The 24681-nt window shown below is 39.9% G+C and overlaps 1 protein-coding gene across 1 annotated transcript in view; it reads right to left on the minus strand.

The window, feature by feature from the left end:
• The window catches only part of SCN10A (sodium voltage-gated channel alpha subunit 10), an 89114-nt gene extending 64905 nt beyond the window's left edge, over nt 1-24209 (minus strand). Inside the window, exons 1-3 of the mRNA XM_086365967.1 lie at nt 23934-24209; nt 22155-22282; nt 17803-17883 (exon numbers count right to left, since the gene is read on the minus strand). Of these exons, the coding sequence (XP_086222093.1) occupies nt 17803-17883; nt 22155-22282; nt 23934-24203 (479 nt within the window). The 5' untranslated portion in view covers nt 24204-24209. The remainder of the gene's footprint in view (nt 1-17802; nt 17884-22154; nt 22283-23933) is intronic.
• Nucleotides 24210-24681: the final 472 nt, after the last annotated feature.

Raw genomic sequence — 24681 nt, forward strand, 5'->3', positions numbered from 1 at the left:
GCCTCAGGGATCCTGGTCTGTTTACTATCTAAAGCAGTAAATAACTAGGTGTCATGGAAGAGAAAAGCATCTGAATTCATACACATTTTCTCAGGAGGATGGGTCCTGTTAGAGGAAGTCATCTCAAAAGAGCCTTTTTATTCTGTTGGACACATTTTGGGTCTGGATTTGAGGAGAAGGCTCTGAAGCTGAGGTTGAGAGTAGGGGAGTGTTTCTCTAGTGTTCAGAATGCCTCACTCACCAACAGCAGTGGTTCTCAGACTCCAGCACAGATCTGACTGACCCCATGGAAAGCTTGTTCAAGCACAGATTTCCAGGTTGTTAGCCCAGAGTTTCTGATTCGGTAAGTCTGGGGTAGAGCCCAAGAATTTGCATTTCTAACAAGTTCCCAGCTCAGCCTAATGCTGCTGGCCTGAGGAACTACCCTTTGAGAACTACTGCCCAAAGGGACGTAGATGCATGCATAAATCACACCTAATTTTAGATACCCTACATTTTTTTAAATTATAAGATTCTTTTTTTTAATTTTTTTAAAATTTATATTTATTTATTTTAATTGGAGGCTAATTACTTTACAATATTGTATTGGTTTTGCCATACATCAACAGAAACACTGGTATGAAAAATGAAAAGACTTTTGATTGAATATGGCAGATTGAAAATGTATTTACCTCCAACCTTTTGGAAATTCTTAAATGGTAGTAAAAGGAACTTTTAAAAAAGTATATATTCACTAGGGCAATGTAATGGAGAACACAACAGCATTTTGGAAATTAGAGTTAAGACGGATGAATGGTAACTGGCAGAGCAGACCCTGGAAAGCTGGAAGCAGGGACTTCCCAGAAGCAAGCCAACCCAGATAGCAGAGCTGCTTAGGACTTAGGGATGTTAAATGTCTCTGAAAGTGGAGCCCAGGGAGACAGGGGCAAGTGGGTCTGTAAAGAGAGCTTGAAAGTCTTTATTAACAAGCAATTGGGCTTTCTAAATACCACCCCACACCACCCATTCAGAGAGGAACTGCCTCCTCTGATCTGGAAATAGACTGACTGAATAAGAGGGAGAGAGCTGCATCCTGACACAGGGGTATGAAAGAAAAATTTACATATGTACTAAAAGGCAGCAACCCTGCCACCCACCCACTTCTTCCCCTCGGTAAGTTCCTATAAGCTTGGCAGTCAGGTTAACAGCTCAGGAAGATGCTGCCCTTTTAATATATTCAGGCAGCCACTGAGCATCAGGAATCTGAAGGATACTTCTAACACTAAAGACTAAAGGAACGAAACAGGAAAGAAAAAGAAAAAGGGAGAATGCAGATAGAAGTAGATTTAGGAAATATCCCGATCATTAATATTTTTAGAGAGTTAGGAGATGAGAAGACAGTGGGTACAAACAGAAGGCTACAAACTAGAACATTCAAAGGACAAAAGCGAACACTTTGAAAGCAAAAATATGATAGCAAAATTAAAACATTAATAGAAGGGCTAGAAACACAGTTGAAATCTCACAGAAAGTGGAACAAAAAGAAATAAATAAGAGGTGATTAAAAATATGAAAATTAGAGAATTAGACCAATAGGTACAATGTCTGATTAAAGGGAGATCCAAAAAGAAATAGAGAAGGAAATATACAGGAAAAAATTATCAAACAAATAGTATAAGAAAATTTCCCTAAACTGAAGGATCTAGTCAGTTAAAATATCCATGAGTGTTCAGGAAAATGAACGATAAATGTTCATAGCAAGGCACAACATCACAAAATTTGAGAACATTTTACACAAACAAAAAAGCCTAACTTTCTCTGAAGGAGTGAAAATCAGAGGTTACATACAAAGGACTGAGAATCAAAATAGCACCAGATTTCTTCAGAGCAAAAATTGGAGGTTATAAGACAAAAGAACAATGCCTTAAATTTTTGAGGAAAATAATTTCTAATATAGAATTGCTTCTCCAGCTAAACTGTTTAGATGAGGGTAGAATAAAGATATGCCAAGTCTCAGAAAATTTATTTCCCACCAACCCATCTAAAAAAGTTACTAGATGCTGCTGCTGCTGCTGCTGCTAAGTCGCCTCAGTCCTGTCCGACTCTGTGCGACCCCATAGACGGCAGCCCACCAGGCTCCCCCGTCCCTGGGATTCTCCAGGCAAGAACACTGGAGTGGGTTGCCATTTCCTTCTCCAATGCATGAAGGTGAAAAGTGAAAGTGAAGTCGCTCAGTCGTGTCCGACTCTTCGCAACCCCATGGACTGCAGCCTACCAGGCTCCTCCGCCTATGGGATTTTTCAGGCAAGAGTACTGGAGTGGGGTGCCATTGCTTAGATGATATGTCCCACCAAAACAAGGAAGTAATCAATAAAGAGGAGGATATGGGATTCAGGGAAGTGACAAATGGGATCCAAAAGAGGATGGAGAAAGAAAAATCTCTGGAAAAGATCTGTTCATCACATTGAGGGAACATCTAGACCAAACTGAAGCAGCAGTTGAAGGACACTAAGAGGGATTTTCCCAAGAAAAATAGAAATCGATGGATAATCTGATACATTCAAGTAAACTTAAGCAATAATTAAACCTCTGGAGAAGACTTTGGGTACAAATTAGTGATAAATACATAGAAAACTGAGCAAAGGAAGAAATGAAGTCCTTATTAACTCCAGAGAAAGCAATATATATGTGTGTGTGTGTGTGTATATATATATATATATATATATATAAGCAAAATATACTGCATGATACAGCTGTGAGTAGTATTTGCTTAGCAATACTATTCTATCATCGTATATATAGTCAGGCAGTGTCCATATTGTCTGATTCTCTAACCAAAAATTATAGCTATAATTTTTGAAAGAGAAAAAATAAGTGTAAATATTTTCTCTTTTCAGAAAGAGAAAATAAGTGTTTATATGTGGAGTTAATCCCTTTCTTTTCTATAACAGAAAGCCAATAGATAATATCTAATGTGGAAAAATTTTTTTAAAATAGTAGTCTGAGTATATTATTAGAGAACGAGAGGTATCAAAGAAAGCAGTAGGCAAAAAAAAAAAAAAAAAAAAAAAAACCAGAGTGGTTGCCTCTAAAAATACAGATTAGGTGTGAGGAGATGAGAAACATGAAATTGCTGTTTTTGTTTGAATCTTTATGGAGCTGTGTGACCTTTTAAACCTTGTATCTGTGTATCTTAACTAAAAGTAAAAATCAGATTAAAAGGCAAATAGCAGTAACGTTTTTTTCCTATCTGTGAGAGGAGAAATGCTGTTTGAAATCATTCACAAAGAAATCTATATCTGGCTGGGGAGCTGCTTGAGCTGTCAGCTCCCATAGCTTGTTGGGTTTCCCCCCGCTCTTTATGTTTTCTAAATTAGAAAATCTTAACTCAGAATTATAGGTTGTTGGGAAGCTTTGACAGATTATTTCTGGCCTTTCACATCAAATTCAGATCTAGAAATTATGGAGAGAGTTCTCTCTGAAGACTATTTTCAGAGTTTCACCAGAGGACAAGAGCCCGGCTTAGTGCCACTGCAAGCCAGGTAAAAGGTCTCAGCTGGGGAGACAGCAGCTGACGGAGTTACATCCTCTCTCTGGTGACATTAGCCTCACAGGGTATGTTTGCATGTTCAGATGCAGCATTTGGATGTGATTTTTAATATGCAAAGACATACCTTAAGTGTTTTTCCTGATGAGTGAAGAAAATCATTGGTACTGGGAAAATGTCGAACCCTCAGCCACTGAGCTGTTTGCACCACTGTTCAGTTTTAAGAAGTTGTGATATTTAATCGTTTAAAAACCCTGGTATTTAGACCCTGAAGTCAAAGATCCAGACTATTCAACATCCTAAATATATTACTGAGACATGCTATGCATAGCCACAGAAATACTCATTTTAAAAGATTTGATTTCTTAGTAGAAAACACTGCAAAACCTTTCTTTGTTGTTGTTGTTTGCCAGCCAGAGCAATTCAGTGTGCAAAAGTATCCTGTACTCACTTTTTGTTTCAGTCCTATTGGCTGAGGAGACATATACTAATGACCACAATCAGTTTATAATCACAACTTCCATGATGTCCCTCAACAGCAAATCAGGGTCTGGAGGCATGCTATAGACAGACCTCCACTATTTTCACCAGTAAGCACCATACTGCATCTGGAAGCAACATCTTCCATTGACATAGTGGAAGATACATTTCCTTGCTGCTCATGTAGCTAGAGCTTCTTTAATATCAATTTAACTATCTTTTCTTTCCATTGTGGTAAAATACATATAATAAAAAACTTACTACTTTAAATAACCATTTTAAGGATATAATTCAGCAGCATTAAATACATTCATAAAATTGTGCAAACATCACCAAAGTATATCCATCTCTAAAACTTTTTCATCATCTCAAACAGAAACTCATTAGGCAACTCCCCATTTCTCCTTCCCCTGTTCCCTGACAACCACTATTCTACCTTCCCCGTCTCCATAAATTTGCCTATTCTAGGTACCTAGTATAAGAGGAATCATATCAATACAATACTGGTCCTTTTTCGTATCTGGCAAATTCAACTTAGCATAGTATTTTAAAGCTTCATCCATGTTGTGGCAAATATCAGAATCTCATTCATTTTTAAGGCTGAACAATATTTCATCATATATACATACCACATTTTGTTCACCATTTATTTCTTGGACATTTGTCCATTTATCTGTTGATGGGACATTTGGAAACCACTTTTCAAGTATTGTGAATAATGCCTCTATGAACATTGGTGTAGGAGTTAATGTACTTTTTAAAGTCTATTTCATAATTGACAAACTGAGTTTAATTAAACCAGAAATCTCTTCTTTTAAAATCAGCTTCATGAAAAATAGGTCAAAAAGCTATCGAATACTTCTCTCTCACATATATGGTGAATCTATACTGACAACTGATTTATTCAATCATTTTACTCAACTATGAAGTACAGTGTCTGCTTGTTTACATATATAACAGTCATCGATTTTTAAATGCCAGTCACATTATAAGAAATCCAATAGCTCTGATAAAGGAATTGTACTGATTATTTCTTGCTTTCTTTCCAACTACAATATTTGTTATTTTTGAAGCTAGTTTTGTATCTTATCAGCAAAGGTATAATTGTGCTTATTTTTGCTATGAAGGCAAATGATGACTCTATAGTTTTTATATCTTTCAACCTTTAACATGGAATTTTTACAATTTTGTACTGGAAATCCTTTTTTTTGCGTTTGTACTAGGGACAGTCAGTTGGTTTAAAAGTGAGGTTGATAAATTAGAATATAGTATGGAAGTTTTTGGAAGTCTTCTATTATTATTTGATAAAATGTTAAGGGATAATAAATTAGGTATTAGAACAAAGGGGCTTCCCTGGTGGCTCAGACAATAAAGAATCTGCCTGCAATGTAGGAGACCTAGGTTTGACCCCTGAGTTGGGAAGATTCCCTGGAGAAGGAAATGGCGACCCACTCCAGTATTCTTGCCTGGAGAATTCCAGGGACAGAGGAGTCTGGAGGGCTACAGTCCATGGGGTCGCAAAGAGTCAGACATGACTGAGCAACTAATACACACACTCTTGACCAAAAGGATCATTGATCCAATAAAATGTATCATTATTCATTGTCATCTCCCTGTTTTCTTATTTATTTTTATCTGCTTTTGTGTGATTATCCACATTGATTGTCCACTTATTACATACAGAGTCAAGCTTTTTGCTTTGATGAAGTCCATTTATTACTTATAGGATTTATTTTTCTATTTTCATCACTATTATATTTCTGCAAATCACGTTTACAATGATAGTTCATTCTTTGAATTGTGATACTATGCAATGGTAATGATGAAAAATGCAAGTTTAACAAAAGTAAATGACAAATGTAAACATAATGAAATAGGATAATAAAATACATTAATTAAGATAGAGGATTAATTCCATAACTAACTCCATGTTAACCAGTATGAACTAAGGCAGTCCTTGAAGTTCATACACTGCTCTAAAAAACATGAAAAGTCAGAAATTCTATGTAAATGACAATTAATTTTACATTTCAGATTTTTAAATGATCTGTGTGTAAAATGATTACATTGCTTTTTCTTCTGAATCTGTCAAATGTTTTAGAAGCTACTGAGAGATTTTTAGTGAAAATTCTTTGATCACTTATTGAGAAATGCCATGGGGGGATGGAGAGCTGAATTGTTCTGCAGAGCAGAGTGAGAACTTGGAGTTCTCAGGGCCAATATAGAAGGAAGACAGTGAAGCAGAGATGGAAAAGCAACCCAAAGGGTTGGCTCATGAGAGAAGATTATAAGTCAGCCTCATTTACCTAGACAGATCAAATGAAATGTTGGCAAACTGAATCCAGCATTGATCAAGCTAGAAGCATTAAAAGAGATTAGCAAATTTATTACTGTAACCTACTATATTAATAAATAAAAGACTATATGATAATAAGAACAGAAATATTGATAAAAACCAATACTCATTCAAAATGAAACTCTTAAACCAGAAGTGAAAAGGAATTTCCATAACTTGATAAGGGAAGTATCTTATAAGAATCCCATAGTCATCATGAAAATAGTGAAATATTAGATGCATATTCTTTAGAACCAAGAACAAAAGAAATATGGTCACTATTATAGCATCAATTCAGCATTGTCCTGAAAGTCCTGGCCAGTTTAATAAGATTGGAAAAATAAACAAGTGGTATAAGAATCATAAAGAAAGAAGCAATTTCCTCATTATTTGCAGATGATATAACTGTTTGAATAATAATTGTTAAGGAGTTCTGCAAGGTTGCTGAATGCAAAACCAATATACATAAATTTAATAACATCAATTTATTTTAGCAATAGAAATATTCAAAAGGGTAACAAAATGGTAATGTATCTAGAGACAAGATACGTAAGAACTTTACAGAAGATGTCAACTCTTATGGAAGAATATAAAAGAAAGCTTATATAAATTGGGAGATACAATTATATATGTTATAAAAGTGGCAATTTTTCTGTAGAGTAAAGTCACTCAGTCATGTCTGACTTTTTGTGACCCCATGGACAGTAGCCTACCAGGCTCCTCCATCCATAGAATTTTCCAGGCAAGAGTACTGGAGTGGGTTGCCATTTCCTTCTCCAGGGGGTCTTCCCAACCCAGGAACTGAACCTGGGTCTCCCGCCTTGCAGGCAGACACTTTAACCTCTGAGCCACTAGGCCTCCCTAGATTTAAGGGACTAGATCTGATAGATAGAGTGCCTGATGAACTATGGATGGACGTTTGTGGCACTGTACAGGAGACAGGGATCAAGACCATTCCCATGGAAAAGAAATGCAAAAAACCAAAATGGCTGTCTGGGGAGACCTTACAAATAGCTGTGAAAAGAAGAGAAGCAAAAAGCAAAGGAGAAAAGGAAAGATATAAGCATCTGAATGCAGAGTTCCAAAGAATAGCAAGAAAAGATAAGAAAGCCTTCCTCAGCAATCAATGCAAAGAAATAGAGGAAAACAACAGAATGGGAAAGACTAGAGATCTCTTCAACAAAATTAGAGATACCAAGGGAACATTTCATGCAAAGATGGGCTCGATAAAGGACAGAAATGGTATGGACCTAACAGAAGCAGAAGATATAAAGAAGAGATGGCAAGAATACACAGAACAACTGTACAAAAAAGATCTTCATGATCAAGATAATCACGATGGTGTGATCACTCACCTAGAGCCAGACATCCTGGAATGTGAAGTCAAGTGGGCCTTAGAAAGCATCACTACAAACAAAGCTAGTGGAGGTGATGGAATTCCAGTTGGGCTATTCCAAATCCTGAAAGATGATGCTGTGAAAGTGCTGCACTCAATATGCCAGCAAATTTGGAAAACTCAGCAGTGGCCACAGGACTGGAAAAGGTCAGTTTTCATTCCAATCCCAAAGAAAGGCAATACCAAAGAATGCTCAAACTACCACACAATTGCACTCATCTCACATGATAGTAAAGTAATGCTCAAAATTCTCCAAGCCAGGCTTCAGCAATATGTGAACCGTGAACTTCCAGATGTTCAAGTTGGATTTAGAAAAGGCAGAAGAAACAGAGATCAAATTGCCAACATCTGCTGGATCATGGAAAAAGCAAGAGAGTTCCAGAAAAACATCTATTTCTGCTTTATTGACTATGCCAAAGCCTTTGACTGTGTGGATCACAATAAACTGTGGAAAATTCTGAAAGAGATGGGGATACCAGACCACCTGACCTACCTCTTGAGAAACCTATATGCTGGTCAGGAAGCAACAGTTAGAACTGAACGTGGAACAACAGATTGGTTCCAAATAGGAAAAGTAGTACATCAAGGCTGTATATTGTCACCCTGCTTATTTAACTTATATGCAGAGTACATCATGAGAAACGCTGGGCTGGAAGAAGCACAAGCTGGAATCAAGATTGCCGGGAGAAATATCAATAACCCCAGATATGCAGATGACACCTCCCTTAGGCAGAAAGTGAAGAGGAACTAAAAAGCCTCTTGATGAAAGTAAAAGAGGAGAGTGAAAAAGTTGGCTTAAAGCTCAACATTCAGAAAACGAAGATCATGGCATCTGGTCCCATCACTTCATGGCAAACAGATGGAAACAGTGTCAGACTTTATTTTTTGGGGCTCCAAAATCACTGCAGATGGTGATTGCAACCATGAAATTAAAAGACGTTTACTCCTTGGAAGGAAAGTTATGACCAACCTAGATAGCATATTCAAAAACAGAGACATTACTTTGCCAACAAAGGTCCGTCTAGTCAACGCTATAGTTTTTCCAGTAGTCATGTATGGATGTGAGAGTTGGACTGTGAAGAAAGCTGAGTGCCGAAGAATTGATGCTTTTGAACTGTGGTGTTGGAGAAGACTCTTGAGAGTCCCTTGGACTGCGAGGAGGTCCAACCAGTCCATTCTGAAGGAGATCAGTCCTGGGTGTTCTTTGGAAGGACTGATGCTAAAGATGAAACTCCAATACTTGGGCCACCTCATGTGAAGAGTTGACTCACTGGAAAAGACTCTGATGCTGGGAGGGATTGGGGGCAGGAGGAGAAGGGGACGACAGAGGATGAGATGGCTGGATGGCATAACTGACTCAACGGACGTGCGTCTGAGTGAACTCTGGGAGTTGGTGATGGACAGGGAGGCCTGGTGTGCTGTGATTCATGGGGTCGCAAAGAGTCGGACATGACTGAGTGACTGAGCTGAACTGAACTGAACTGAGCATGGCCCCGCCCATCAGAAAAAGTCCCAGTTTCCCCCTCAAGTCAGTCTCTCCCATCAGGAAGCTTCCATATGCCTCTTATCCTTCTCCATCAGAGGGCAGACAGACTGAAAATCACAATCACAGAAAACTAACCAATCTGATCACGTGGACAACAGCCTTGTCTAACTTAATGAAACTATGAGGCTGTGTAGGGCCACCCAAGATGGACGGGTCGTGGTGGAGAGTTCTGAAAAAACATGGTCTGCTGGAGAAGGGAATGGCAAATCACTTCAGTATTCTTGCCTTGAGAACTCCATGAACAGTATGAAAAGGCAAAAAGATAGGACACTGAAAGATGAACTCCCCAGGTCGGTAGGTGCCCAATATGCTACTAAGATCAGTGGGGAAATAACTACAGAAAGAATGAAGAGATGGAACCAAAGTAAAAACAACACCCAGTTGTGGATGTGACTGGTGATAGAAATAAAGCCCGATGCTGTAAAGAGCAATATTGCATAGGAACCTGGGATGTCAGGTCCATGAATCAAGGCAAATTGAAAGTGGTCAGACAGGAGATGGCAAGAGTGAACATTGACATTTTAGGAATCAGCAAACTAAAATAGACTGGAATGGGTGAATTTAACTCAGATGACCATTATATCTGCTACTGTGGGCAAGAATCCCTTAGAAGAAATGGAGTAGCCATCACAGTTAACAAGAGAGTCCAAAATTCAGTATTTGGATGCAATCTCAAAAAGAACAGAATGATCTCTGTTTCCAAGGCAAACCATTCAATATCACAGTAATCCAAGTCTATTCCCCAACCAGTAATGCTGAAGAAGCTGAAGTTGAACGGTTCTATGAAGACCTACAAGACCTTCTAGAACTAATATACCAAAAAGATGTCCTTTTCATTATTGGGGACTGGAATGCAAAAGTAGGAAGTCAAGAAATACCTGGAGTAGCAGGCAAATTTGGCCTTGGAGTACAGAATGAAGCAGGGCAAAGGCTAATAGAGTTTTACCAAGAGAATGCACTGGTCATAGCAAACACCCTCTTCCAAAAACACAAGACTCTACACATGGACATCACCAGGTGGTCAATACTGAAATCAGATTGATTATATTCTCTGCAGCCAAAGATGGAGAAGCTCTCTACATCAGCAAAAACAAGAGTGGGAGCTGATTGTGGCTCAGATCGTGAACTCCTTATTACCAAATTCAGACTTAAATTTCCCTACTTGAAGAAAGTAGGGAAAACCACTAGACCATTCAGGTATGACCTTGATCAAATCCCTTACGATTATACAGTGGAAGTGACAAATAGATTCAAGGGATTAGATCTGATAGATTACCTGAAGAACTATGGACAGAGGTTTGGACAGGAGGCAGTGATCAAGACCATCCCCAAGAAAAACAAATGCAAAAAGGCAAAATGGTTGTCTGAGGAGGCCTTAGAAATAGCTGTGAAAAGAAGAGAAGCGAAAAGCAAAGGGGAAAAGAAACGATATGCCCATCTGAATGCAGAGTTCCAAAGAATAGCAAGAAAAGATAAGAAAGCCTTCCTCAGTGATAAGTGCAAAGAAATAGAGGAAAGCAATAGAATGGGAAAGACTAGCTATCTCTTCAAGAAAATTAGAGATACCAAGGGAACATTTCATGCAAAGATGGGCTCAATAAAGGACAGAAATGGTATGGACCTAACAGAAGCAGAAGATATTTAGAAGAGGTGGCAAGAAAGCACAGAAGAACTATACAAAAAAGATCTTCACAACCCAGATACTCACGATGGTGTGATCACTCACCTAGAGCCAGACATCCTGGAATGTGAAGTCAAGTGGGCCTTAAGAAACAGTACTACAAACAAAGCAGTGGATGTGATGGAATTCCAGTTGAGCTGTTTAAAATCCTGAAAGATGATGCTGTGAAAGTGCTGCACTCAATATGCCAGCAAATTTGGAAAACTCAGCAGTGGCCACAGGACTGGAAAAGGTCAGTTTTCATTCCAATCCCAAAGAAAGGCAATACCAAAGAATGCTCAAACTACCACACAATTGCACTCATCTCACATGATAGTAAAGTAATGCTCAAAATTCTCCAAGCCAGGCTTCAGCAATATGTGAACCGTGAACTTCCAGATGTTCAAGTTGGATTTAGAAAAGGCAGAAGAAACAGAGATCAAATTGCCAACATCCGCTGGATCATGGAAAAAGCAAGAGAGTTCCAGAAAAACATCTATTTCTGCTTTATTGACTATGCCAAAGCCTTTGACTGTGTGGATCACAATAAACTGTGGAAAATTCTGAAAGAGATGGGAATACCAGACCACCTGACCTGCCTCCTGAGAAATCTGTATGCAGGTCAAGAAGCAACAGTTAGAACTGTATGTGGAGCAAGAGACCAGTTCCAAATTTGGAAAGTAGTACATCAAGGCTGTATATTGTCACCCTGCTTATTTAACTTATATGCAGAGTACATCAGGAGAAATGCTGGACTGGATGAAGCACAAGCTGGAGTCAAGATTGCCGGGAGAAATATCAATAACCTCATATATGCAAATGACACCACCCTTATGGCAGAAAGTGAAGAAGAACTAGAGAGCTTCTTGATGAAAGTGAAACAGGAGAGTGAAAAAGTTGGCTTAAAACTCAACATTCAGAAAGATCATGGCATCTGGTCCCACCACTTCATGGCAAACTTCATTGTTTCCATGGGGAAATAATGGAAATAGAGACTTTATTTTTTGGGGCTCCAAAATCACTACAGATGGTGACTGCAGCCAAGCATATTAAAAGCAGAGACATTACTCTGTGGACAAAGGTCTGTCTAGTCAAAGCTATGGTTTTTCCAGTAGTCATGTATGGATGGTAAGTGTTGGACTATAAAGAAAGCTGTGGGATGAAGAATTGATGCTTTTGAACTGTGGTGTTGAGAGGACTCTTGAAAGTCCCTTGAATTGCAAGGAGATCCAACCAGTCAATCCTAAAGGAAATCAGTCCTGAATATTCATTGGAAGGACTGATGCTGAAGCTGAAACTCCAATACTTTGGCCACCTGATACGAAGAAGTAACTCATTTGAAAAGACCCTGATTCTGGGAAAGATTGAAGGCAGGAGGAGAAGGGGATGACAGAGGATGAGATGGTTGGATGGCATCACTGACTCAATGGACATGAGTTTGAGTAAACTCTGGGAGTTGGTGATGGACAGGGAGGCCTGGCGTGCTGCAGTCCCTGGGGTCACAAAGAGTTGGACATTACCGAGCGACTGCACTGGAACTGGAATCCCCTACAATGTGGATTTTGTGTTTGTTTGTTTGGCAGCTCTGCACTGCATGTGTGATCTTAGTTCCCTGAACAGGGATCAAACCCATACCCCGCTGCAGTGGAAGCATGTAATCCTCACCACTGGACCACCAGGGAATGCCCCTTCCAATGTTCTTGTCTATTTACCCTAATACTCCTATAATTTTTGATTTACGAACATTGTTGCCACATTATTTGCTGCAAAAATATACACTATTGTTTATGGATTATTTAGCATTATGTAGAAGGCAAGGGCTGGAGAAGGCAATGGCACCCCACTCCAGTACTTTGCCTAGAAAATCCCATGGATGGAGGAGCCTGGTGGGCTGCAGTCCATGGGGTCGCTAGAGTTGGACACAACTGAGCGACTTCACTTTGACTTTTCACTTTCGTGCATTGGAGAAGGAAATGGCAACCCACACCAGTGTTCTTGCCTGGAGAATCCCAGGGACGGGGGAGCCTGGTGGGCTTCCGTCTATGGGGTCGCAGAGTCGGACACGACTGAAGTGACTTAGCAGCAGCAGCAGCAGCAGCAGCAGTGTCATTTTTATCCTGTTTATTAAGTTTGGGGCTAAATTAAACCTTCTCTGATATTAAGATCTTGCTTCCTGTTCTACCTACCTTCACTATATCTTTGCCCATTTTTAAATTTTGACCTTTCTGTGTCACTTTGAGTGGTATATTTTTAGTCAGCATAGAATTCAGTACTGCTTTGTTATATAATATGACTTTTTTAAACAGATGAGTCAAATACATTTATATTTCTTGACATGATAGATTTGATCTCAGTTTATTTATATTACTTTGTTACATTTTTAATAGTTTTTAAAATATTTCATTGTCTGATGTGTTTTATTTGCTTTATTTTTCTGTATGATTCTGAATTTAGAAGTTTTTATTTCAGTTCTAGTACTTACTTGAAAATATACATTTATAATTATAATAAAGCTATACAATACATTGCCCTTACTATGTTGTCTCATTAATTCTCTTTCCCTTCTGTTTTATCCATCATCTGACTGTATTTAATAATATTTTTTCCTGCTTACTTTTGCACTGTTTAATATATTTTTCATTCCTGTGTATCAACTTTAAAGAATGCTCTTTAATTTCTTGCTGTTAGAAAAGCAAGTGAACATTCTCTGCTCCCATGTTCTTCCCTCATTCCAGTCTCAGTTTTTGCCACCTGTACCACATCAACATTTTCAGGGCTCTGGCGTTTTAGAGGATAAAATGCCTTGGTCTTCATTTTTATCCTTCTCTGCAGGCATTGTCATTTAACAAGCCCTGGTCTGCTGAGTCATTCACCGTCCTCCATCCACTTTTGGTTTCCTGAGAGTGTTTTGACATCTTTTGTCCTCTGTGCTTTCTTTTCTACTTCTTTTTGTTCTTGTACATTTATACTGTTCCCATGCTGTCATTCCATTGGCATTTTCAGGGGGCTGGGGTAAAACATATTCATGCCATCGTCCACATTTAACCAGAATCCCCAAATAACTCTTACTTTTGATAGAAAATGCTTTTGCATTAAAAGTTAAAAAGGATAGAAATTTTACATGCTATAATGCTATGTCATCTCTGTATATATGTATATATACTTTATATAAAGAGAAAGAATAAACTAAAATTCTAACAGCAATTTATTTACCAAGCTACTATCTTCTGACTATTTTTCAGTATTCTGCCTTTAATGCAACAGTCATTTATTTTAAATTTATTTTGTTTGAAAGCTTTTCATTATGATATGTGTCTGACTCGTTGCGACCCCATGCTCTGTAGCCCTCCAGGCTCCTTTGTCCATGGGATTTCCCAGACACCAATACTGGTGTGGGTTGACATTTCCTACTTGAGGGCATCTTTCTGACCAAGGGATCAAACCCAAGTCTCTTGTGTCTCCTGCACTGACAGGTGAATTCTTTACCACTATGCCCCTGGGAAGCCCAATATGTAACATACAGAATGAAAACGCATATGAAATATAAATTAGCTGTAAAATGAATGCTTGTGTATCTGTCAGCTTAGGCTGCCACAAGAAAATACTATAGATTGAATGGTTAAATGACAAATATTTATTTTCTCACAGTTAAAGGGGCTGGTGCCAGCGTGGTCAGGTGAGAGTCCTCTTCCTGACTTGCTAATGGAAATTTCTTACTGTGTCTTCACATGGTAGAGAGGGCTGTGGTATCCACTCCTCTCTTACAAAGGTACCAGGGTCAAAGCTCTGCCGTTATAACCTCATTTAACCTTTATCACTTCCTTAAAGGCCCCTTCTCCTTTACAGTCACATGGTGGGGGCAATTAGGGCTTCAATATATGAATTCGGGTGGCGGACATTTCAGTCCATAGCAGCTGTATGACAACTACTCATGTCACAAAACAAAACATTTTGAACACCCACAAGTTCCTTCCCTCTTCTGCCCTAGGGGTTACTACTACCCTAACTTTTGGTACTTTGTTCTTGTGTTTTTAGTTTATATTTTTATCTCCTGAGTACACATCCAAAGTAGTTAAGTTGTGCTTGTTTTTGAATTTTGTATAAATGGAATCATATTTTTGAATCTTTTGTGTCTGGCTTTTTTTGTTCAATATTATGTTCTTAAGGCCCTGATTCTGGGAAAGATTTAAGAAAGGAGGAGAAGGGGACGACAGAGGATGAGATGGTTGGATGGCATCACCGACTCAATGGTCACGAGTCTGAGCAAGCTCCGGAAGTTGGTGATGGACCAGGAAGCCGGCAGGCTGTAGTCCATAGGGTCACAGAGTCAGACAAGACTGAACAACTGAATTGACTGATGTTCTTAAGACTGTTGTATGGAATTATAATTTATTCATATTCAGTGCTATACATTATCCCCTTTTAAGAAAACAACGGAGATAATTAATACATTAAAAATTATATAAGGCACTTCCCTGACAGTCCAGTGGTTAAGACTTTGCCTTCCAGTGTCAGGGGTGAATGTTCAATCCCTGATCAGGGAACTAAGATCTTGTGGCCAAAAAATGAAAACATAAAACAGAAGCAGTATTGTTACAAATTTAGTAGACTTTAAAAAAATGGTCCACATTAAAAAAATGTATGGACATTTTGGCCATTTCCAATTTTTGACTTTTGTGGGGAATGTTCATGAATGTTCTTGCAGCCGCATCCTGGTGTCCGTAAGTACGAATTTCTGTTAAGTGTATGTGCCTAAGAGTATACTCAGAGGATCACCGTGTTTGTGTGTTTTCACCTTTATTTGCTAATATTCACTGCCATCCAAAGGGGTTGTACAAATTTACATTCCCACCAGCAAGACAGGAGTTTCTGCTGCTCCATATCTTTCTCAATTTTTGGTATAGTCACAATTTAGAATCTCTCCGTATGCTTTTATTTTATTCACATCTCCTTGATTAAGAAAAAGGTTAAGAATATTTTCATATGCTTCCTGACCATTTTGGATTTCTACTTTTATGAAATATCTACTTTATCTTCTCATTTTTCCAATTGGTTGCTCTGACATATTTCTAATTGATTTGTAAGGGCACATTATTCTGGATGTAAACACTTTTGAGGCATATGTGTTGCATGTTCTACTTACTAGACTTGTGTTTTCACTTTCATAAAGTTGTCTTCTGAGGAACAGAAATTCTTTAACATCCTAAAATGTATCTGTTTTTTCCTCTGTGGCTAGTGCGTCTTGTATCACATGTAGTAAATCTTTCCCTAACCTGAAGCCATGAAGACTTCTCTGTGGTTTGTTTGTTTTCGCTTCTTTGGGGGTTTACTCAACCTTCTAAATGCTTGATGTCTTTGTCTTTCACAAAGAAATTTAGACCTTAATCCACCTAGAATTGATTCTTGTATTTGGTGTAAAGTTGGATGTTCAATATAATTATTCTGTTGGGATTCCTAATTCTTCATCATCATTTACCAGATGCCCTTTCCCTGCTGTTCTGCAGTGCTGTTTTTGTCACCAATTCAAGGTCTGTATGTGCACTGTTTGTTTACGGGCCAACTATTCTCTTCCACTGCTCTGACTAATCTTTACTGTGTTTCAATTATTGGAGCTTTACAGCAAATCTTAATATCCAGCAGAGCCCGTTATTTTCTCCCACCTCATTTTTCTGTCTCAAAAGTGTCTTGGTTGGAATTTGAGATTACAATGGCTATTTTACGTTCATAATTATATTATCTAAAAATCATGACATCTTTGATACTTCTTTTCTTATTCTTATACGTTTTATTTCTTTTTCTTGCTTTACTACACTGATTAGGATCTCCTTTACAAAGCTGAATAAAACTGATGAAAAAGACATCTTTGCTTTTTTCCTTTCTGATCATAAAGAGAAAGCTTGCCATGTTTCACATCAAGTATAATGTTTGCTTCTTTCTTTAAAGTGGTTTCCCTTTATCAGAGTATAGCAATTCCCTTATACTTCTACTTTTCTAAGAGTTTTTAATCATAAACAGATGTCAAACTATATAAAATTCTTTTTAGCATCAATTAAGATGACCACTTGATTTTTCTTTTTTAATTGATAAATAGAAATAGAATTTATTTCCAACTGTAGCATGATTTCAGTAAAAGGCAAAAATCTAAAAGTTGGAAAAAGAGAACACTCTACAGAGCTCCTGTTATTATACCAAAAATATGTTTTTTGGTTATGTTTGAACTGGGTGAGGGGCAACTGTCCTAGATATGTTGGTGCAGGATGTTTTTAGAAAGGCCCCCAAATCTGAAGCTACAGATTCCATCATTAACCTAGGGAGATAGAATAATCTCAGGAATATTATAGTCACTTTGAGGTATATGACCCATGATAACTTAAACAGTTTTATTCATGGGTTATTTTTAGAATATGTTGCAGGACCATTTGTTCTTAGCTCTGCCTCACTATGCTCCATCCTCTCTCTCCAAGTAGGACGTCCCTCAGTTTCATTCAGATGTACACCTAGCAGGTAAGTGTCTGTGTGGCAGTGTCCAGGGGAAGCGGGGAGCTCATATACCCAGGCCACCCCAGACCAATGAAATCAGACCCTCTGGGGCTTGGACCCAGGCATTAGAATTTTTAAAATCTCCCCAGGGAGAACCACTCATCTATAGCTCTTTGAAGCTGAAAATCATACATGTGTTTATGAAACAGAGTCCATAGAGAAGAAGATATTTATCTGTGGCAAAGTCAGATAGGCAATAGGATTCCACATTACCCAAATGAGACCCAGCAGGATGAATAAGAGAGAGAAGCCACCCAGTGAAGGAAGAGAAAGAGAGGACAGGAAGGAAAGGCACAAGAATGACAGCAAATCTACTCACTCCATTCTCTCCGGAAGTTCTGTTCGGGTCATGCCCACACAATTGACCAAAATAGTGATGGTTATAAATAAACTGAACCACCTGAGAGGGTCGTGTTAAGGAGAAGCTGAAAGTCACCATGTCTTCCTGAGGTCACCGCTGATCACCTTGACACTGAATTGATTAAATTAATAACTCTTTCACTAGGATCAACTTTATGGTCTTGTCACATAATAACAGCTAACACTGAATGCCTACTCTCGCTGAATACTTCGTCCACATTATTTCTAATACAACTAACCTATAGGTGGATATTATTATCTATACATTGGAGCTAAGAAAATGGGCTGACAAAGCTTAAATATTTTTCCAAAGTCATACAGTTAGTCAATGATGGTGCTGAGATGTGTCCTCAAATTGTCTGAAAACAGAACTGAGCAAGATGAAACAGAATCCCTTCTCCAAAATGTCCTTCTTCCCTGACACTTGCATTTAACTGTAGAGTATGGCTTGAAATTTCATCCTGCAAATGTCTCGTTTTCCCTAAAAGACAAAGAGAATGCAGTAGCCCCCACCCCTACCCTCCGTTAACCATGGTTTCATTTTCTGCAGTTTCAGTTATGTGTGGTCAATGGCAGTCTGAAAATACGCGTGAAATTACCCACCATTCTCAGTTAGCGTGGTGACATCTCAGCCTTCTAGCTTCATCCTGCCAGGGATCCCCAACCATCAACATTGTCTGCTTCCGACACCCAACCATTGACATCATTATGGCTCCATGATCCAGGGTCACCCAAAGCAGACGGTGCCTCCCTCTGACTTATCATCAGGAGGTCAATAGTAGCCTAATGCTATGTCCCAAGGGCTACATCATTTGCCTCACTTTATGTCATCATTGTAGGTTCAATCTCACACCATCACAAGAAGGATGAGTACAGCACAATAAGACATTTTTAGAGAGAGAGCACATTCACCTAACTTTTATTACAGTACTTTGTCATAATTTTCCTACTTTATTACTGTCGTTACTCTTACTGTGCCTAATTTATAAATCAAACTTTATCATAGGTAGGTATGTATAGGAAAAAACACAGAGGGTTCAGTACTATCTGTGGCTTCAGGCACCCACTGAGGGTCTTGGAATGTATGTCCTATGGATCAGGGGCAGGGGAGACAACTGTATTCCGAGGAAGTTAGAGATAAGGGGAGGGCCACATGCTTTCATGGGAATTAGGGTAGTCAGATTGTGTTTCTAACTTAGCTGAGGTCAGTCACACTGAGGAAGTGGACATCTGGTTAGGAATGGTGGAGGCAGGCACAGGTGGGTAAAATGTTTGCTTAATGAGAAGATTCCAAACAGGATTAGGCTGTCAAGGAGAACTCTGGTGAGTAAGAGGGAAGAATATTAAAGGCAAAGAAAATATCTTTGTCCCTTTAAAGAATATTAAAGGGGCAAATAAATTGCAAGAAGGGGACAGAGATACTGAATAGGAAGGTGAGTGGACGAGGGTAAATAGATGGGGCAGAAATATTGGTGGCAAAGTCCAAAGATAAATATCTCCAATTGGACGTTTTTCTGGGGACTAGCGGGGTTCCTAACAGTTACTTCCTAAAGACAAACAACACCTGAAGAGAAGCTTGACCTACAGAGAGCGAGAGAATCACTTTTCTTCCATAATTTCAATTTGAGCAGAAATATCTATAACTATTTTAGTTTTCTGTAGATGCCTTTAATGTACTCTGTTTTACAGTTACTTAGGAACGCATCTATTTTGAAAAAGGAAATTCTACTAATTAAACCACATTTTCCTGTTGACTTGCAATTAAATTAAGAAATGTGTTCATGTGGGGGGAAAATGTTAACCCAAGGATTAAATTAAAATTATATCTCCAACTCCACAAACCTTTAAAAGAATGATGATATATTCTGATAATATTACTTGTGAAAATGTTCACAGAAAATTTGATTAGAATTATAATTTTGGTGAAATATTAATAATAGGAGATTGAGAATTCCATATCTGGGAGAATATTCTGGGGGCTGGAGCTACCAAGTTCATGAGATTTAAATATATCAATGCAGTCTTTAGTGAGAAAGAGACCCTTAACAGCTTTTCTGTCCAGCTGTGACTCCACCCAGCAATTCATCAAATCTCAAGATAAAAAGAATATTTACTAGTACACTTTGGTTCCTTAATGGGATTTGACTTCTAAATAGCTGTTTCTTACTTGCTGCTGCTGCTGCTAAGTCGCTTCAGTCGTGTCCGACTCTGTGCGACCCCATAGACGGCAGCCCATCAGGCTCCGCCATCCCTGGGATTCTCCAGGCAAGAACACTGCAGTGGGTTGCCATTTCCTTCTCCAATGCATGAAAGTGAAAAGTCAAAGTGAAGTCGCTCAGTCGTATCCGACTCTTAGCGACCCCATGGACTGCAGTCCACCAGGCTCCTCCGTCCATGGGATTCTCCAGGCAAGAGCACTGGAGTGGGGTGCCATTGCCTACTTAAATAGATGTAAATCAACCAGAATGGATGAAAAGGAGTTTGCATATTTGCTGTTTTTATTTGTAATTTTTATGTAATTTATATTTTTAAAAACACCTATATAGAGATGACATACTTAGAGAAAAAATTACTGTAATTCATTTCCATTAACATCCTACTTCCTTATTGCTGACACTACTCTATGCAGGATGTAGTCCGGATTTTTTAACTTGCTATATGGCCTTGCACAATTAATTTAACGCCCCAGTATCAGTTTCATCATATATAAGACGGAGATGCTAATCCCTTCTTCAAGGGTTCTTGTACCTATGACAGTGTTCATGCTTAGCAAGCATTTAGCAGTGGGAGGCTGTTATTATCAGTAAATACTCTTTCATAGCATTGTGTGCTGTGCTGTGCTAAGTTGCTTCAGTCATGTCCAACTCTGCAACCCCCATGGACTGTAGCCCGCCAGGCTCCTCTATTCATGGGATTCTCCAGGCAAGAACACTGGAATGGGTTGCTGTGCCCTCCTTTAGGGGATTTTCCCAACCCAGAGATTGAACCTGTGTCTCTTATGTCTACTGCATTGGCAGGCAGGTTCTTTACCATTAGCACCACCTGGGAAGCCCTTCCGTAGTATTAGGAAAGTTAAGAATGAATTGGGTTTCCCTAGTGGCTCAGTAGTAAAGAATCACCTGCCAGTGCAGGAGATGCAGGTTCGGTCCTCGGGTTGGGAAGATCCCCTGGAGGAAGGCATGGCAACCCAATACAATATCCTTGCCTGGGAAATCCCATGGACAGAGGAGCCTGGCGGACTACGGTCCATGGGGTCACAAAGAGTTGGACATGACTTAGCAACTAAACAACAACAAGACTGAATTAAGAAAGTCATTCCCACAGGTTGGCGATAAAGGCAAAACACGTAAAGGCTAAATGTAATGTAGTGAGCTACCAGCTCACTGAATGCCACCCAGCAATCCAACAAGCTGCTCCAGAGTATGAGATGAGAGCTCTTTTACTGTCCTCCCTCAACTCAGAGGAGGCTGGCTGCCATCTGCCAGGCCAGTCAAGGCAAGGATGTTCTTGCAAATCAACCTCCTAGAAGCCACAGCTGAATTCCTTATTAGGAACTTCCAATTTGGACAGTCACCAGGGAAGATCCTTAGAAACCAAGCCAAAGTCTCTTGTTTGTCCTAGTTTGGCTTGCCTTGAAAAAAAAAAAAAGAAAACAAAAGCTGGAGACAGTTCTGAAGCTACCTAAAGCAATTAATATATTACAGACATTTGAGCAGTGTGTTTCTAATCACTACTGCATTCCCCAATGGCATGAACCTCAGACTATTGACATTTTTAACCTGCTGGTAGTTTGGGCGGTAACTAATGCTCTAGACAGTGCCTCATGACCAGTGGGATCCCAGTGAGACAATCTTCACTCTGCCCATTACAGGCTGTTCTCTTCACCCACTAGGAAGGGCTGCTTTTTTGACAAATAAGCAGTCACTGTCCAGCATGGTTAGACCACAGAGAACTAACCTACCCCTGTCTCATCTGCCCAAACCATAAAGCCTTCCTGGTTATTATGTTGTGGAAGAGCAGGCCACATATGGTGAGAATGTGCCTGGGTGCCCTTTACAAGTTGTATGCCCACAGGTGGACCCAGACTGGTCTACATGCACCCCAACCCACCTGTGGGTTACATGAATACCTCCTCTGTCTTGGGACGGCTTTCAGGTGTTGAACACATTAAAACCACAAACATTGTTTTCAATTTAATGATCCTATTGTTTTAGGATTCAATTGAAGGAAGGCCCCGTTGTTAACTCCTGAAGAAGGTACAGGACACAGTTGGCAGCATCTGATTCTAACATGTGGAAGAAGCAACCGTGCAAAGGATATGAGTGGACGGACACTTTGATGGCTATTCTTCTGATCGGGTTGAAAGGACTGAATAACCACAGGGCCCGAGTGGCGCTAAACCGGGAAATGGTCCTCCCTTTGTTCAGCACCATAAATGTCTAAAACAAAACACAACAGAAAGTGGACCTCCAGTGAGACACACACATCCTCACCCAACCATGGATTTGAACATAAGTGAGATCATCTCAGGCTCATGAGTGACAAGGGCTCTGAAACCTATGAGTCAATGAGAGGCAAATGGAGGGGCAGACAGAGAAGATCAAGAACTAAAAGCCATGTCCTCACTCCCAGAAAGACCCCAGACCCCCGTGGCTGACTGTACACCAGATGGGCCCCTGAGGCTGCCCACTGAACAGGAAACTGACCCAGGGCTGGTGAGATATATCATACAAGGGGGAGGATTCTGGCAGCAGGGAGGTGGAGTTCTGGTTGCATTTATTTCCTCTTCTGATTAGTGGAACATCCCTGGAATCGTCCTTCTGTTCTCTACCTCCTAGGTCTCCCCTTTCAAACCTTCTACTGGTTCACTCCTCTGAACATCTAGGGAGGATGTGGGTTCTTGGCAAGTGAGAGGAGAGAGAAAGGCATTCCAGTGCCTTCTTATTTTTCTCTACAAACCATATTTAAGATGGCTGGTTCCTGCCCTTCCCAGCTCCCAAACACACTCCCCTTTTTCAGCTGTGTAGAACGTCCGAGATAGTTCTAGTTTAAACTGGATGTTCTCAAACTTTAATTTTAGGGCCCTTTTATATTCTCAAAAATTACTTAGAACCTTAAAAATATTTTGTTAATGTTTATACCTTTTTCTTACACCACGTGTGTGAATGTATGTGTGGGGGGGGTGGGTACGGGCTGCCCAGGTGGCACGAGTGGTAAAGAACCTGCCTGGCAATGCAGGAGATGTAAGAGACATGCGTTTGATCCCTGAGTTGGGAAGATCCCCTGGAGGAGGGCATGTCAATCCACTCCAGTATTCTTGTCTGGAGAATCTCATGGACAGAGGAGCCTGGTAGGCTATGGTCCATAGGATCACAAAGAGTTGGATATGACTGAAGCGATTTAGCAAGCATGCATATGTCTGTATATATGCATGCATATAAGTGTATATATGTATATTTATATACAATATCAGAAATAAAAAAGGGCCTTTTAAAACACAAGAGTATATACACATACATTCCTGTAGCTGTTAGACTGATGTGATCCTCTATTAATAGCCTCTACATTCACTATTGTATATTCACAAGAGAATGTGAGTGGAAAAGACAAATGACATCTAAGGACCTTTAAGGCAAAGTTCTGAACTCCCAAACCCACTAGAAGGGTTTTGGGAACCCCAGGGGTTTTGAGACCCTACTTTGAGGACCACTGGTTTAAATCATCCTGATTTTGGTTCCCCTTCCTTATTCTACCCACTGCCCCACCTCCAGCCTGAAGATCTCTGCTCCCTACTTACATAGAGATCCAACACCTCTAGAGATCTGAGGCTAGAACTCAACCAAGGGAACGGCCAACTTTATCTGAAAACTCCACAACAGTTGTCTTTAGAGGATCTGAATTTAATTAACCTCCACCATGAATACCATAGAGATTCAAAGAAAGCATTGAGGAGGTGAGATAGAGGTATTTTTCACTAACAGTCCAGCTGACAATCACAACACCCAGGGTGCAGGAGGACTCCTGGACTGGGTGGGACAGAGGCCTCTTCTCCCAGAGCTGAGAATGGCCATTCCCGCCAGTAGCCCTTACCCGGTGTGTGCTGTAGAAGGGGTCCAGATCCTCCAGCGGCTCCCCAATCAGCTTAGGCGGGAGCGTACCATAGAACTTGGGCAACTGGTTGCAGGCTTTCAAGTCTAGCTGGGGCCGAGACTTCTCTTTCTGGTCCTTCCGCTTCCTGAACTTCTCTTTGGGTTTCTTTGTCTTTTGCTTAGCAGCAATTCTTTTTTCAATCTCCAGCAGGGACTCCGGGGTGAATCGACGGAAGTTGGTAGTTTCCAAGGACCCAAAGGGGAATTCCATCTTCTCATTCTTCTTTAGGAAGAATATTCTTATGAGAGTGAACACAACCACAGAGAGGTAACAGCCTGCCTATTAGCTCACCCCTCCAACCCTGCTTGCTAGAACAGCTACCCTCCCCCCACCTCTCTAGTTCTTTCCTTAATTCACACTGAGCTCCCCTAGGACTCCACTGCCCAGCAGTGTTCAGTCCACTTTAAGCCAGTACCTCAGAGTAGTCTCTGTGCTGTCCATGAGCTTCTAGCCACTGTTCGTTTAAAATTTTTGTATCCCACCACCACCAGATCCAGCCATACTGCCCTCTCTCCCCATTTCTATGACCATTGAGTACAGGCACTTGGCTGCATTCATCAAAGACTTTGGTTTATGATCTACTTTATCTTGAGTCTTATCCTACGTTCTGATCACCACCTTTTATCTGCTGACAATTTTGATGCTTCTCCCCTTCTCTGAACTCCATTTGGACCTCCAGACTGCTTTC

This window comes from Bos grunniens, chromosome 22 (assembly GCF_055505025.1).
Source record: "Bos grunniens cultivar Pamir isolate PY7600 chromosome 22, Bosgru_T2T1.0, whole genome shotgun sequence".
NCBI classification, from domain to species: domain Eukaryota; kingdom Metazoa; phylum Chordata; class Mammalia; order Artiodactyla; family Bovidae; genus Bos; species Bos grunniens.